Here is a 17,635-nt window from a genome sequence, read left to right as displayed (position 1 = left end):
GGGGATAATTTAGCTTTATGGCAAGTTTTATTGGTTATTATTAGATTGGTGAGGGGTGAATTTATCTTTATCATATTTTTAAATATGGTTGAATAACTAAATTATTATTAAAATCAAAAATTTTAAAACTAGTGTCTAAGAGTTTTTTTAATTTTTATTTTTGTTATAATCAAATTGAATGTGGACAATTTGATTTTTTAATAAAAAATATTATTTAAGAAAATTTGTCTAGCGCCTGCAACTCACGCGCTAGCGTGTGAAGCGCCTCCACGCTATTCAAGCGGCGTATGAGGAGGTGTTCAACAACTAAACATTGGTTTTTAGGTTAGCGTTTGAATTGTTTCGACGACCCCTTCATCCATAGGCGGCGCTTGCAATATAAGGACCTTTGGTTTAGCTCCGACAACTTTTCTTTTCCTTCTTTTCTCCTTGATTTCCGTGCATGAACCTCTAAATTTTCAAAGCTCTTTCAATTTTTTTTGCCTTCAAATTTCATCCATATTATTTTGATTATTATTTGTTCTATTTGAAATGATTTACAAAATTGATTTTTTTTAATTTCATCCTCCTTAAATTTTTTTCATTTGTCATATTTAGTCCCTATTCTTTTTATAGCTATTTGTTTTGTTTTGAATCCTTTTATTAACTGATTTTTTTTTTCAATGTCATTCTCAACATTTGATTTTATTTATTTTTATGTCAAATTTGATCCTTATTCCTTTTATTTTTATTTGTTTTACTTTGAAAAAAATAGATTTTGATGTTTTTTTTTTCGATTTCATCCTTTACATTAAATTGGCTTGGGTCTAAGCTTCTTAGTTGAATAACTCTTAGTTCAATATTTAATCCAACTCAAGGTCAATTAAGACTCAATCAAGGCCCAACCAAAAAGAGAATAAATGAAGGGAAAGGAAATAAACAAATTGTCTAACTGAGTTAACTCATTGTGATCATCCTCATCACCTGGCTTGTAAATTTCATGTGTTAACCCAAGTTAATACAATGTCTCTATCTTTTCATTTCACCTCCTAAAATGTTTTTACGATTTAGAATTTGAGATATCGATAAAGGTTGTTTTTCAAAATATTTTTCGCTTGAAAATATATTAAAATAATTTTTATTTTTTAAAATTTATTTTTCACATCAACACTTCAAAACTATTCAAGAACACAATTAATTTGAATAAAAACAAACTATTCAAGAACACAATTAATTTGAATAAAAACAAATTTAAAAATATACAAAACTACAATTGAAACATCACGCGATCAAACACCACCTTAATCCTTGTCCAAAGTTTTAGTTCTAAGCTAAAGCACCTAGTTAGAGGTTAAATCAATGGATTATTTTTTAAAACCAAATCACCATTTAAACAAGGCAACGAGTTTACGATTAATTTTAATCAGATATACTAGTTAGGTTATTTCTTCTCATTTCAAATATTTTATCATATGCGGAAAAAAAATAACAGCAATCACATACTTTTGATCCAACTAGCAGCGAAAACGAGCACCAGGACTTTTAATACCCAAGACTCACATGCATCTGCTCATGGTTGACTTTTAAATATAGTAAAAGAAAGGGAATTTCATAAAATAGTCACGCCGGACAAGAAAAATGCTCTTCAGAGAGTTTTAAAACGCAAATAATGGAATCGGCAGCAGCCAGTCTCTCCTTTTTGAGTCGGTCTCCGAAGATTCTTCAAAGGTCCTTCCTTCCACCCATCCTAAATATAGAAGAAACGTGATGAGTTTCAGCCTTCATCGGCGATGCAAGGCCTTGAGCAGAAACCATTCATCTCACTCCCACTGCGACGAGAGGACGGACTGCCGCTATGATAAATGCTTCCCACCTTCCCGTTCAATCCCCCATGCAGTCACAAACACCACAAGCATGCCTACCCCCACCATCACTGCCGATCCAACTTGATCCCTTTTCCACACATAAGAGAATACGCCTCTGATTTTCCACACATAACCTATAGCCTAACAAGCCTACCAACCACTCGGAATGAATTCCATGAAAACACAAGCTGTCACCAATGTATAAGGTGCTTATGATCCGAGGAATCCATAAGAGGAAAATGCTGCGATCCTGGATTGGATGGTAACGTGAAAAGTTGTTTTAAATTTCAGAGCATTGACAAGATATTATCTTTAATTGTTTTCTACAACTAGACTCCTAACGCACTCATCGGAATGTTGCACTCCTATTCCCACTTGCGGGAAAGGCCTGACGTCTTCTGCCTTCGCGAAATTCTCCTGTCTCATCATCCTTTTGTACTGGGGCTCCTGGAGAACTTTTAATCTTACCCACAGAAACACGCACGTCCCTCTGATTTTTGTCATTCCCTACTTTCAACTTTTCTGTCGGGCCTTCACCAAATCTGAGTGCAGCAGTATAATCAAATGGCTTCAGCTTCAAAACACTACTTGATTCTCCAGATTTCTTACCTTCTGCAGTTCTTCTATTTTGATTACTGGATTGGAAGCGCTTTTGGGAACTTGTAGACAAATCTGACAGAGAAACAGGTTCCTCAACTTTGTCTGTTTCCAAAGCAGTTCCTGAAGATATGTCATCCCTGTTGACATTTGTGGGCTTGGAATCATCTCTCTCTGGTTCTCCAATACGAGTGTCTTGTTCCATATCCGAATCATCATCCAACATTATTATATCTTGCAAACTAGAACCAGTAGCTGGGACAGCCAAAGATTCTTCAGGATGTGAAATTTCTGAAACAATGGGCTCTTCTACTACTGGTTTTGGAGGTTCATTTCTGGGCATAAATGAATGGAATGGAAGGTTCACTGAGGATCTTATCTTTTCTAACTTGACCTCTTCTCCGACCTAAATATTTTTAAAAATAATGTCAACCAGAAGTCAAAAATAGAATAAAAGGAGTTTTAAACAAGGATAAAAGGCAGTTAGATGCATCAAGATGACTTGATAAGTTAAGCATGTTAAGACACCCAAATTGTGTTCCCTGGTATAAATGAGTAGTGGTGGAATTACCAAAGGTATGAAAGGAACACGCTAAATAATGCGGACAGTTCAAAAAGAATTTGTAACAGAACCCCAACCTTAAAAAAAAAAACTCTTCAGTGGGAAAAATAAAAATAACAGATAGAGATGGGCAAGAACATTTCCATTCATGCACCTTCCATTTAGTGTGTGTGATACTGATTTTAATGCCTTTCAAAATTAATGTACTCAGAAACTCAACCACAAGGCAGACCACCCTAGTGAAAGATCCATTACCATGTTCTGGGTTATGTGAACGCTGTCTAGATTGTTGAAGAGCAAGCAAAGTCAAGGGTAGAATGTTCACCTTTTTATCAGTACCAAGTTTCCTCTTTGCTGCTGCACCCCTGAGAAGGGCCCCAAAAGCACCAGTTGGCTTCTTTAGAATCTGAACAGTTGCTCCAGCAACCTGAGCAGAAAAAGGTGGACATGTTAGTCTAAAGATCTCTAACAAGGATAAATATCGATCTACTTATCAAATATCTACAACCTTTGCTGCTGGAGATGTATCTGAAATATAACTACTAGATCCAGTCTTCACTCCACCATTTTCACCATGATGCTTGGCAGAGCTTTCGTGCCCACCTTTGCCAAGTTCAACAATACTGCTTCCCTGCTTCAGAAGCCCCCTTTTCAGCTGCACAGAAGTTTCAGCAGCCACACTGCCATTCATTCCATTGCCACCATGAACGCTTTTTTCTTCACAACCATCATTAACTTCTGTATCTTTTTGTGAGGCCTTCAAAAAAATACCTCTCAGTTATCAAATAAACAGGGCACTAAGGGGAGAAAAAAGTAAAAGCAACTCTCCAACTTAGTGGAAACATGATTACAACTTTACATCCAAGGACCATCAGAATTTCGAGCAGTTATTAAACAAGCCCAACCATGCAGTCAATTCAGATTGACCTGGACTCATTCTGCTTGCCCAACTTTTCAAATTAGAGTGCAACTCTGTTAATCTCAAGTGAATAGGTTCGCTTCACTTTAAACACACAAGACCCAGTACTTTGGCTAGAGCATCAAAACCCACTATTTTTTTTCTTTTTTCAAGAATATCAACAGTTTTGTTCTTCAAAACTGTAGTCAAAGCAACACCACACGAGATAGGTTGAATTCTCAGCCTCTCATCATCCAGGGAGGGGGACATGGCCCTCAATTAAATAGTTATTAAATCCATTTCTAACATGAACTCGTAATTTAGGCATCTTTGTAAGTTAAGATTCATAATAAATTCTAAATTCAGTGCTGAGACACCTCTATGATATATATGTGGAGATCATCAAATATGTGCAGCAAGTCTTACTGTTTCCATGAGTCTCTCCTTTAAATGTTGAACAGCAGCTTCAAAAGCAGCAGAGGTTTGCATGGAGTGCCTAATGATGCTAACAACAGAACTAAGGTGTCGTTCAATATATGAGTGCTTTGATTTCAGCAGTCGACGTAATTTGCTAGGCGTAACAGGCATCTCCTTGGCTTTCACCATTTCCAAACAAAAGAAGATTTAAGAGTCAACATTTACCATAAGAATGCAAACACACTAAGTTGAAGTTATAACAAATTTGAGAAGATTCTTACCAATTTCAAGAAGAGTTTTGTTTGGCAATATATAACCCGTGCTCTCATCTTCTGCACGGGCAATGGCATCTCTCCACTCGTAAAGCCCCTGGAAATTAAAGAAATGAAGTAGGTAAAATATCCATGTTTAAACCAAACAGGAGTCTATAATAACTCAGCAACAAAGATGTATCTATTGCAGTGTTAGTTCACTCAATTTGACAAATTAAGTAAATGACAAAAGGCAACTACTTACTGCAACAATGGCAAGCTGCTGAGCATTGAAACCAGCATTAGGCAACCTAAATCAAGACATAACAGCACCTCAGAAATAAAGTATAGAAATTAAGCACTGATGGATTATGTTCAAGATATTGCAAATACCAAAGAAAGAAAAGGCACAGAAACAGCCAAATTAACAGAAAAAAGAAAAAAAAAAAAAGCATTGCTGTACAAAATATTACACAGTTCATGTGATGATACATATAATCTTAAAGTAAAATGGTCTGTAACATACCCATACATATTGAGATACGAATTTTCAGTGAAAAGCTCCTTCTCATACAACTGCATGCATACATCATAACTGCGTTTGTAGACCTGTTATCAACAATCACTCACTCGTTATAGTAATGTTGTAGTCAACAATGACCATAACCTATTTCTAAAATCATAATCGACTCCAGTAATCAGGTGAAAGAAAGCCTTCCCAGTTCCCATCAAAGATAACATGGAAGAAATCAAGGTTGCAGCATTAAAGGACTTGTAACCACATAAAATAGTGATGCCAAATCCAATGCTCAATTTTACAGAAATTCTAGCAATCTGCCATTTTTGGTATGAGTCTTCACTTGTCCAGAGACGTGTGAATAAAAAAAATACAAACAATATCGCCAAGCAAGAATAACGCCAACCAAAATAGAAGACCTAGCTCCCACACAAAACTGAGGAAAGGACAGATGATAGTCACATTCCATCCTCCCAGTCTCTGTCGTCTCATTCTTTCATATGGTTGAACAATCTAGAAAATGCCTGTTGTTTTTATCAAAACCATACCTCTACCAATGGTGGATCGCCATTATCATTGTCACTGTGCTTTGTGAGTAACAATGCCCTCATCAAATCATATATATGCAGCAGATAGTGGGTATCTTCTCTGGCATATCTGTCACCAAAAAAGTCGCCCATTAGATAACTGTAGAGAGTTAACATCGACTACATTTACCTAAACCAACATCAATAATAGAGATGTACAATGATGATAAAACAGCATTAAGAGATATGAGCAAACTAGAAAGACTTCAGAGCACCATGCAAGTCCTAATTCATCCTGTTTCCAGAAAACAAATTGTATATGATGAAGAACAAGCTTACACAACTGGAAGATTATTACAAAAGAAACTTTACCACTAGATGGAACTTTCTCATAAAATACCAACAATGTGTTATTAAACGCCTGAAACATCTTACTCTTCAAAGAGTGAAATTTCCTTCCATTTCCATATCCACTCACTTGTGGTCTCGGCAACCACCACCGGTCTTTTTCTTCCTCTTTTTCTAATAAATAGAAAAGTTCAACCAATATGTTTTCTGCACCTCTATTCATTTTTTAAAATTTCTCACATTTTTTCTCTCCATGATTTCCTTTTCAATTTTCTCATTCTCCTATTGACAAATTGACATTTACAATTATCTAAATAGAATTTCTTAAATGATATATATATATAGAAAAAAACAAATACAGAATCATCATTGATCCAGAAACAGATATCTGTGTATCAAAAGAACAGATCAACAGATGAAAACTTTTGGCTGGTATAATAGAAAATCAGACATACAAATTGATCAATTTTGATTGAAATATACACTTGACATGAGTGAATAAAACAGCAAAAACAAGAAAATCTTTGCATGTGGGAAAGCTGTCACACTACACTAGCATTATGAGGGGTGGTGAGGTTTTGCATGCAACATACTGGTAGTCTTTCAATATCACACATTCTTGTATCATAACATGGCATGGAAAGTATCCTTGATTGCATAGCTGGAAAAGCGACCTATGCCAACTAGTTGATTATATTTCAAGTCTGGCAAAAACCAAAACTATCATTGACTCCAAATGGGAAAAATGATCCATCTAATTAATCTGAATTCACCAGCACACTTGTTCACTGATTGCATGAAATAGTTGCTCAAGACTCCAGCATATGCTCTGGGTGGCATGTTTGGAAAACAAAAGACAAAATTTCTAAAATATGAATTCACCTTATCATCTCATCAGGAAGAGGGCGTAGTCTCCATTCTGCATTCTGGTATCTACCATGAACAGACAAGTCAACTCTACTGGGATTTTTATAAAAACAACTACACACACCAAACCGGAAAAAAAAAAAACACAAACACTCGTTGTACTCTGGTAAATTTAAGCATACAAGTATGTGCAAAGTTATATGAATCAAACCATAAGCAGTGGCAGATCAAGTGATTACATGGGGACCTACTCTTTCTTGGCAGTGACCCCACAAAAGTGATGTAGAAGGTACTCCAAACTATTTCTTTCCAACTTCAGCACTCTCGAGGCCTAGGGATGGAAATAAAAGTGTTAATCAAAAGAAGCACTAAATGCTAATGAACATTCAACGAGAAAGGAGAAAAGAAGAAATTATTGAGGTCATGAAAAATAAAATAATTAAATTCTGGTAAATCTATCAGCTAAGATGTGCAAGAATAAGGGTCCGACACTTTGTTTTAAAGGGACACAGAAAATTGACTTCTGATCTGTAATTTCCAGAGTAAGACCTCTAGCCTCGCTTGATTCATAGAGGCATATATTGACAACAAGAAACTACATTTTAAATAATACAAAAAATGGCTGGCGTAATTTATTTAATGACAGAAAAGGTGGTGAGTGTATAAGAAAAATCAAATTGCACAAGATCACACGACATACTACCAGATTGGCACACCCAAACCATCAACTAGCTATGATCCCACTATGATCCCAGATTTTCTGGATAAACCATTGAAAAAACGAGTTTACAGAGTCATTGTATATGATGTTGAAATAAAGAACTGTTGAGTAGCAAGAAAAATAAAATCAAGTGGTTAAGAGAAGCAATAAAGTCAAAGTACGAGACCTGTCCAGTGTCAAACAGATTGCAGATATATATGCCAAAGTCACGTTGAAGCCACACAATGTCTCGATCTGCTCCATGCATGACCTAATTAAATTAAATTCTATCACAAATATGACAAACCTGACATAAAAAAGAGAGAGAGAGAGGGGAAGGGAGGTAGGGAGGGAGGGAAATAGAAAGCAGAAATTCAATACCAGACCTTTCTCTTGGCAGGATCCTTGAAAACTTCCCTAAGATATGGGCCAACATGTATTCGAAGTTTTAATGTATCAACAATAAAATCCTCGGTTCTAGTTGAAATTTGCATCAAGCATGTCAATCCTTGAAAAGATCGATACTGATTGTGCTCCAAATCAACCTAGCCATTGGATCAAAAAAGGTTATACTCCACAATTTGTAAACAAACAAAGAAGCAAACGTCAACATTGAACTGGCATGTAGGACATACAAAACAATTAAATGAAGCCATCATCTATGACTGAAGTTTGTTTACAAGTAATCCTATAAAGTAACATATATGCCCATTAATTGGACCTTCAAGAGTGATTGCAAAATTTTATGATAACAAAAAAAGTAATCACAGGAGGAAAGCAGCAATACTGTAACACGAGGTTGTGCATTTGAGGACTCAAGAAAGAAAGAAAATGGCATCATACAACTTCTAGTTTAGTTATTCAAAGGTTATAACTAATAATGACAATTGAAATACTCAGTTTTTACCGCAAATTCATTTACACCACGCAATTTAGCTGCCAACTCCTTCAAATCCTTGACTTCTTCCACAAGCTTAAATGGAGTACTCTCTGTTGGAAGAGGTGGCGCAGGCTCAACATCCCCAATTCTTTTATCCACAAAATCAAGAACAGACAGCTTTTCCTATACACATGAGAGAGGAATAATAAGAAGCTAATTAGAGTCTTCTATCTTCAGAAATCATAACCAAATAATACAAGAATGAAGTAAGCAAAAAGCTACTGATGTGGAATGAGAATAACAAATGAATAGCTAGATCCAAACCATATCACATTGGTAAACAAATTCCAGACAGCATCATTATATAAACAAATACAACCAACAGCCCTTCAAACCCTTATGATGTACCAAAACATAGTCAATGATGTAACATGAACATATATTCTGTTGGATAAATAGAATCCATTACAAATTGATACATAACCATGCATAGCACACACATAATCAGAAGGCCACCTGATTATGTAAATGGATAAGGCAAACAAATAGCTCATTCATGAATAGAACAGTCAGCATCTGTCTTAGCTATGAATTCTAGATGTGATGAAAACCTATGGGTGATTCAGCATTGCTTCACATCCCTCAATCAAGGTTGCTCAGGCTGAGAGGGAAATAGAAGAACCCAGCTCCTGTCAAAGGAAAGGTTTCCCAGTCATTGAAATTACCTTTCAAGGACATTGAAATTACCTTTCAAGGACATTAAAACCTTCTGGCACAGAATATTGCCAAATAAGCAAATTAGAAGGTATGCTGCTCTTATGCATGTTACTAGACAAGCCAGGGCAATTTGCAAGCAATGCGCCCAACAGATCTCATGGGGGGCAGTTCAGCACCTAGAAAGTAAAGTAACAAATGAATCCTGAGGAAATAACTGGGAACTCTTTCCAAGCAAAAAGAGGAAAGTGGAGAAAGGGTAGAGGTAAATATTGAACAGATTAGAGTGAGTTTCAGGTAAATCAATTAAAATTAACTTCATTCACTATGTCTGCAGCTCAGGAATCATGTTACAGGAAATAGTAACATCAAATAATTGTAAAGAACTAAAAATAAAAGCTAGATATTTAAGGTGTTCAGAGCTACTTAAGGTAAAGATCAAGGTTGTTCAAATTACTTTCTTAAGAAGGCTTGATGGAGTGTTTAAAACATCAAATCATAAATACCGAAAAAATTTACATACTACTAAAATTATGTTTTAAAAATACAAATATAACTAGAATAAGTTAAAATGTGCAACTCCATCCTTCCCTCACCCATCCGTCTTTGAGTTTTATGTCCACACTTTTGATCTATATTTTTATGAATATTAAAACTACAGAATTCCAGTATTCCTTACTATTAAGTCACATATAAAGAGAATTTTTGTAGAAAAATCAGCTGGTTAATAAAACACAGTTATCATATATAAGATAAGTTATTGATCAAGGCCATCAAATTAACACTTGATTTGGTCCATAATCAAATCAAGCCCATGAAAAGACATTTCTTCAGTGTTGAAGTTTTTCAAACCATTTGGTCAAATATCCAAAGCTCAATTACCAAATAATTGAGAATATAACGAGAATAAGTTAATGCACTGCCAAAGATTTTAAAGAGTTTGGTGTTTCAATTACTGTTCCCATTCTAGTACAATTTTTTAGAGGGTAAAATTGTCGGGTGAATTTTGGAATGCAAAGGTGTAGAATTGTGCGATCCAAAAAGCAATCTGGATAACATTGGTAAAGATTGCAGCAAGAGATGCTTATGATGGTAAAGATCAATAAAACTTCTTTGAATACAGACACGATACAAAGATTACATTTTATATAGTAATCAAAATATTTAGAGATGCTAACTGATCAGAAGTCATTCAATGTGCTTGATAAGGAAACAACCATAGAGATCAAATTAACTTCCCAAAACATTTGTAAAAGAAGAACCATTAGATTAGAAAATTTTCTGAAAGAGGGAGTGGATTTTTTCACTTCTTCAACCATGTATGCAGATGCTAGCCACATTGCACAATTTTTACCAAATACAATCAACAGACTGCTCAAAAATATGAATTTATCTAAATTAATTTTTAACACTTCAGCCCTTCAGCCTTTCCTTACAATTACTATCCAATTGACTACTCACCACCACAAGGGTTAACCCTGCCATGCATTATATTGTAATTGGTAACATTTTTAGTCAATAATACTTGAGAAAAGCCTTAAAGATACACAATTCTGAATGCATGCTTTACAGAAGTCTAACATTACAAATATAATAATGACCGTGAAAAAGCAGATTAACAAGGTGAATCAAACCCTATAGCACAATTTAGAAATCTAAAAATGTGTAAATCACTAACCAGTGGATGAATAGCCCTCGACCCATCTTCGCTTCTCTCCAACCAAACATGCTCAAAACCCCTATTCGAATTATTAACCAAAATATTATGCTCCTCTTGCGGCCTTCTTATCGTAGGTATATGAAACGGGACCTTCGCCTTATTTCCCAAAATCCCCTTCTTGTTATCCGCCACTTTCACTCCTGAGTCAACACCAGCACAACTCGCCGAGTCATCACTCAACGCTTCCTTCATTAACCTCTTATTCTTCTTCCCAAGCACCAATTGAAACCCATCCTCATTATCCACGTCCACAGCCCGACCCGTTTCCTCTCGGACTCTCTTGAATTCATCAATTGAAGTATCAAAACGCTCAAAAATCTCGTCGTTTACATTCACCAACCAATCATAAGCCTCGTCGATGTCGACATCGCTAGGGAACTGTAATTTCTCTTTGAATAAATCATTTGAAGAGGAAGACCCGATTGATTCGAGTAGCGACTGGGATTTCGCTGCGATTTCTTGAATCGGGACCTTGAATTCGTCGAAGTTGTAGTAGAAATGGAAGTCTTTGTTTGACGGAATCGCGCGAGAGGATGCGGAGAGGTTCGAGATTGAACTGGATAAATGGGTAGCCGTTAGGGTTTGTAAAGTTTGGGGTTTTGGGGGGCATTCTTCTTCTGCCGGTTCGCCGTCGTTTTGGGTCATCGTTTTAGTGATGAGGGAGAAGGGTAGGAGACTCTTGTTAGGGTTTTAGAGGCGGGGGTTTAGTTAGAGCTTGGGCTTTAAGCGCGTGACATTTTCCATGAGAGTGGTCTGTTTCAGTGTTATAACTTATAGTGGGAAAGAAGGAGAGGGAGGCTGTTAAGTTTTGTGTCACGTGACATGAGTGAACAGCACGTGGACACTGGTAAAAACAGGGAGAGAATGTGCATTCTGTGAATTTTTTACATGAGGGGGCGGTTTTTGGCATGGGCAATGGACACATGTATTCCTTGTTAAATTTAGGAGAAATTATTATTATTATTATTATTATCTAGACATTAATGAAAGTAAGGGTAAATAAAAAAATTGAAAAATCAATTAAATTAAAAAAATCAAAAAAAAAATAACTGAAAAAACCGAACCATGAAAAAAAACTGATTAAAATTTTAAAAAAACCGACCGGTTCGGTTTGGTTTCGGTTTTATAAGCCTGAAACCGAAAAAACCGAACCGAACCCAAACCGAGCCAAACCGGGGAAAAAAAAAGAGCCAAACCGGAAAAAAAAAGAGCCAAAACCGAGTCAAACCAAAAAAACCGAGCAAAACCAGTTTGAACCGATTTTTGTCCTAAAAAAACTGAACAGAAACCGAAACCGGTCGGTTTAAACCGGTTTTGGTTTAAAAAAATTAGTTTAATTACTTTTTTTATAAAAACTGAACTGAAATTAAAATTATTGCCCTAAATGAAAGTAGTGATTGTTATGTTACTTTTTTTTTTTATTAATGGGTAAAGTTTATAAAACAATTACTATAATTGAGATTTGAAACAGAGAGATTCTAAATGCAATTCATGTGATGTGTTTCATTTGTTTTTCATTTTTTTTCCTTGGTTACATTCGCATGAAAGCAATATTAATAATATCATTTAGCCAAATGCTTTGCGAATATTGACATTAATTAAAAAAGAAACTAAAATAGGTGGTGTACGTTTCTATGCATCATCTTATATTTTTATTATTATTTATAGCATTATTTATTGTGCATTTTTTTAGCCTCATTTCCATGAATTTTGATTTTCAAACTTTTTTTCTTTCAATTTGATTTTTTGTGATTCTGGGATGTTGTGAGTTGTCTCAATATTAAATGGCATCTTGATTTTTCATGGAAGAGTTTGAAATTATTTTAAAATAAAAAAACTAAAATTAATATAACAATGATCAAAATTAACATAGATAAAAATGACAATCTTTTTCAAATATTTATTGTTCAAAGGACACAAAAATCTACATTTTGGTCTCTCAATTTTAGTTTTTTATTTTTTTTCTTACATTTGGTACCTTATGATTTTGAATTTTTCATTTACATCCTAAAAAATAAAAGAGAAAATGATCAGAGAAAATTAAGCTAAGAGAAAACTTTTAAGTAATCAGCCACCAATAACTTTAATAAGGAACTTAATGGAGGTTGGTTTCACCTTGTATGATCTTGAAAAAAAATAGATTGGAGTTTAGAAAAAAAATTAATTTTATCTTATTATGAGATCTTTGGTCAGCTAGAATGTGTTTTATTATTTAAAACGTAGTTATAAAGGTTCATGGGATGTCCTTTATCATTTGTTTTCGTGAAAAAATATTGATATATGGGTTTTTGAGATCAAAAAACTTGGACCTTGCTCAGGTGACTAGAAAAATGATAGATAAATTATGCGTCATTTAATTTTATTTTTTAAAATCTCATTGTTTTTTACATTTTGTAATTGAATTACTTTTAAATAAATTTATTTAAATGATATTTAAATAACAATCCACATAAAGCTATTGTTTTAAAATAATATCAGCATCCTCGTGGTGATATTAACAATTGTTTTCAAAATAATTATGTATCAACCTAATATGCATAGTTTTCTAAAATATGGATAAAATATTTATTTTTAATTTTTTTGTTGTAAATTTTTCATATGATTTTTCTCAAGATTGTTATATTTATTTTCTTAATATATTCATGTCGAAATCATCAATTTATTATTTTATTTTATAAAACTTGCTTTGATGATGATAATTTTTTGTTTAAAAAACAAAAATTCTGATAAAAAAATATTTTGTAAAAGAATAATAAATTAATAAGGGAAGGAGGTTTGGATTAAAGAGATATTATGGTATACTATTTTTGGATATTAATTTTAATTGCTTATAGTTTTCATGTAACATAACTAATGAAAGTAATATTTTTTGTTAAAAAAATATATTAATAAAAATATTATACTAAGAATTATATTTTTTTATAAAATTTAAATTACTATATTTATGATAAAACTCCATTTTTATTACTATATAATTATATAGATAAAAAATTGAAGAACATCACATGTCACGAGGTCAAAGATCACTACATGCATCTATCTTTTAGTTTCTTGTTTTGACCTTTAGTTAGCGCATGATTTATTTGTTCATGTAATTTTTAAATACACGTAGCAACTTTTTATTTTTCAATTAGATTTCTTCATGATGTAAGAAAATATGTTCATGATACGAGCTAGGGATGATTATTTTTTGTTCGGTCTTGGACCAAAATAAACAATCAAACTAAATTTATGTTTTTTCCAGGTTCTGAATCGAACTGAATCAAAAACTAGTTCAAACCGACCTTTGTTAGTTTAGTTCGGTTCTCTCCCTTTCAAACTAAATTTATTTCAATTCAGCTTTTTTCTAGGCTCAAGTAAATTTGAATTGGATATCTGATTTTTTCTCTCTCTTACTAACCTTGCACATAAATTCCTATGGAAAGAGAAGTGATAAATCCCTCGTGACTTGTGAGAAATTTATTGTTCAGTTTTTTAACCCTCTATATCTCATCCTCCAGTTGATCAGTGTATAAAAGTGAAGATAGGCTAATCGGTGCATTAGTAAGAATAAGGGTGACCAAATCAAAAACAAATTTTGGAGCAAATAGTCCCTATACCTATTTGGAGACAAAGTAAACAAAATGTTAGTAGGTGTTCAATGCACTAAATAGTATGAATTTTTTAAACGACCCAATAGCATTAGATGACACCTTTCAATGGTAACACACATTATAATGATAGTGACCGGTAATAAGTCCATACATCATATACTTCTGAAACATAGAAGAAGATCCATATGTCTCTGCCAAAGATTATGGAATTCTTGAAAATAAAAGAAGAAGAAAAACTTTAAGGGGAGATTAAGAGAGTAAAAGGAGAGGGGGCAACTACTAGTTGCTAATGAGGTAGGGTTTGAGAAAAGTTTTTCTTTATACCTATTTTTCTTTTATACTAGGTTTAGTTTTGGGTTGAACCAGTTTGGTTTGATCTAGTTTTTTTAGTTTTGGACTTCTAAACCAAAACCCATTTGAACTGAATTTTTTTAAGATTTTCTTATTAGTTCATTCAGTTTTTTTCTTGGTTCAGCCTTTTTGGTTATTTTTTTCGATTTTCTTGGTTTGATCAGTTGATAGGTTTTTTTGTTCACCCTTGATACTAACATATTCTTCTTTTTCTTCTTTTACGTTAAAAATCAGCTTGAAATCCCACCCATAACATACCATAGGTAATTAGCTAATCTCATATTAAAAAAGAACTATCTTTTAAAGATCCTTACCTTGATAGATAATTTGTTATAGTATTATTCTCTTGTGAAACATGATGAAGATAACAATGTCAATGTCATTTGATAAGGTTGTGTTTGGTTAGTATTCTAAGATATAAGAGGCATACATAAAAATGGCATAAATATGTTTGGTTGGATAAATAGAGATAAAAATATAAAATAAGTTTTTCTCGAGATAAAAACCAAACACTACCTAAGAACATTAATATCAATAAGAATAGCATAACAAGAAAGTAATAAACCTTTAGAAATCATGATAGTGTGAATCGTTTCTTGCTAATTAGATTCAAGAATAACCATTAAATATTCAACATCCTATGCGACAAAATGGCTTGCAACTTTATAACCATAACTATATTGATCCTATTAAAAGTTGAAAAGTGAGTGATTAATATTGATGCTATTAAAGTTCATGAGCCATAATAAACTCATAGAACACCTCTTATCCTAACTATTTTAGGGATGCCTAATGAACTCCTATTAGTATTAGTTTTAATGAATTTAAAATAAGAAGTAACCCATAAGATTATTATAGGTAATTTTAGTGTAGCATATTATTGGCAAAATCAAAAGCCAATTTACAATATTTTATCATTTGTTGAACTTGCTTAAGGAATTTATACAAGTGTTCTATTTAAAGGTCCATAATTAATAGTGGATCCTAGCTTACTTTCAACAATAGCAACTGCTTTTTAATTATAAAAAAAGCTATTATTGATGAAGCATAAGCTTAGGTTTGAATTTCTACAATTTATATGATAAAATAATCCTAACCTAAATTGGTGATAAGTTGGGACATAAATTAAGATGGATAAGGCAACCCTATATAAAACTTGTGATAATTTTGCTAGGGTTTACATCGAGGTTAAATTAAGCAAACCTCTTGCTTTGAAATCTTGGTTGAGGTGACGTATTTGAAGAGTAGAGTATAAGGTTATATACTTTGTTTGTTTTTGTCGCACGTCCCCACGCGGCGTCCGTTGGTGATTTTCGTTATGTTTGCTTGATTGTTGGGAGTCGCCACCTAGTATTTCATTGAGGGTTACTAGGAAACCCGGATGTACTGGTCTTATCAGAGATTCACGGGTAAGGGACTGGTTGTGGTTAGGGAAGGTATTAGCACCCCTAACGCACCCTACCTTAGGTAAGTTGCTTCGTGGCTTTGATGTGATAAAGAAGTTTTTGTTCTTTCATCGGATATTAGAAATACGACTTACGTGTAAGTTCATAATCTTTAACCATGAGCAAATCAAAATATTAAATTCTTCTTTATTCTTTGTAATTTTATCATTAAAAAATCTATAAAAAAATATAAACAACACATTCACTTTTACTATATTTTTCCTTTTTTTGTTTTCCTTTTTTACATCCACATTTACACACTATAAATTATAAAAATTCAAAACAAAAGGTACATTAAACAATTTTAAATTTACAAAATAAACCCCAAAAACTCCAGGAATTGCAGGGAAGGCCTCCTGGAACTACATGAACAGTGGCGATGCGTCTTCTCCACGCGCCATGCCACTGGCGATGCGTGGGTTCACGCGCTGCCGCAAGAAAATCTGAGAAAGCAAGGGGATCCGGAACAACTTCCTCCTCTTCCTTTCCTCGCCGGCGGTGACTTGTACAAACATTAAAATCGCAACAACCAGTTGATTTTAGTTTTTATTTCCTTTATTTTTCATATCTGCTTCGGTTTTCTTTTTTAGATCGGTCTCGTTTCTCTACCTTCTCCCTTATCTGTTTGTTTCTCTTCTGCCGATGGAAGATCTGACGGTTGCTGTCGTCTGTGGCTGCTGAAGCTACGGTGGAGATAGGATGGTTGTCTGGTCAGGGGGAGGAGAAACGGTGTCTGCGGTTGAAGAGGAAGACCGTGGGACTATAGTCGGTTGAAGAGTGAAGATCGGGGAAAGAGAGAGATGAGGTTCTCTCTCATTTCTGTAAAAGAGAGGGGGCAGAGAGCGACCGTATCTGGAGGAAGGGAGCGGCTAAAGAAGGAGACGGCTGGGGGAAGAAGAAAAAAAGAAAATGAGGCTGGTTTGGGTTTCTAGATGTTGAAATGACCGAGGGGAAAATGGTTTTGGGGGGGCAAAAGCTTTGGCTTGAAGAGGGGGAGGTCTGTGTGCAGGGTTGTTGGTTTTGGGAGATGACAGTGGAGATGGGATGAGGGTGGCGGCTGAGGGGAGAAGGGGATAATAAGGGAGGTCTGTGGAAAGGAGAAGAAGATCAGGAAAAAGCTGGGGGGAAGGGCTTGAGCGGCTGGTTTGTGTTGGTAAAGATAGGTTTAGGTTTAGGTTTTTTTTTGTATTTTTTTTAGTCTCTCAAAATTGCCCTCCCTCCTTATGTATGTTGTGGAAACTCCTATTTATAGGCAAAAATGTTGCTAGGTCCCCAAACTTGGTCCCTCAACTTCTTTATTTTTTTTTTGTAAATTTGATTTTTCTTATTTTTTTGGATTTTTCTTATCAACATCGACTCGAATGAGGAAAATCATTGATTTTAAAAATAACACGCTAAAAGTCA

The 17,635-nt window shown here is 34.3% G+C and overlaps 1 protein-coding gene across 2 annotated transcripts; it reads right to left on the bottom strand.

Moving 5' to 3' along the window:
• Positions 1-1,482: 1,482 nt before the first annotated feature.
• On the bottom strand, positions 1,483-11,597 carry LOC7491060 (protein RRP6-like 2). 2 transcript variants are annotated; one of them, XM_024592565.2, is made up of 14 exons: positions 10,801-11,597; positions 8,436-8,591; positions 7,915-8,073; positions 7,716-7,799; positions 7,080-7,159; positions 6,844-6,894; positions 5,635-5,743; positions 5,096-5,178; positions 4,835-4,880; positions 4,600-4,687; positions 4,328-4,497; positions 3,512-3,760; positions 3,329-3,430; positions 1,483-2,847 (listed from the first exon to the last, which is right to left on the bottom strand). In XM_024592565.2, exons 1-14 carry the CDS (start codon positions 11,485-11,487, stop codon positions 2,191-2,193), a joined length of 2,721 nt encoding a protein of 906 aa, XP_024448333.1. In that variant the 5' UTR covers positions 11,488-11,597; the 3' UTR covers positions 1,483-2,190. The 2 variants fall into 2 exon arrangements, with proteins under 2 accessions (XP_024448333.1, XP_024448334.1); XM_024592566.2 differs by lacking the exon at positions 6,844-6,894.
• Positions 11,598-17,635: the final 6,038 nt, after the last annotated feature.

Source organism: Populus trichocarpa, chromosome 19 (assembly GCF_000002775.5).
Source record: "Populus trichocarpa isolate Nisqually-1 chromosome 19, P.trichocarpa_v4.1, whole genome shotgun sequence".
Lineage (NCBI taxonomy): Eukaryota > Viridiplantae > Streptophyta > Magnoliopsida > Malpighiales > Salicaceae > Populus > Populus trichocarpa.
The sequence above is the reverse complement of the archived record's forward strand: the minus strand, read 5'-3'. Positions and strand labels throughout refer to the sequence as shown.

Coding starts and splice junctions, on each gene's coding strand:
- LOC7491060 (XM_024592565.2), bottom strand. CDS start 11,487: ATGACCCAAAACGACGGCGAACCGGCAGAAGAAGAATGCCCCCCAAAA. Junction 8,592..10,800: donor CGAGGGCTATTCATCCACTG/GTTAGTGATTTA, acceptor TCATGTGTATAG/GAAAAGCTGTCTGTTCTTGA. Junction 8,074..8,435: donor GTGGTGTAAATGAATTTGCG/GTAAAAACTGAG, acceptor TCCAATGGCTAG/GTTGATTTGGAGCACAATCA.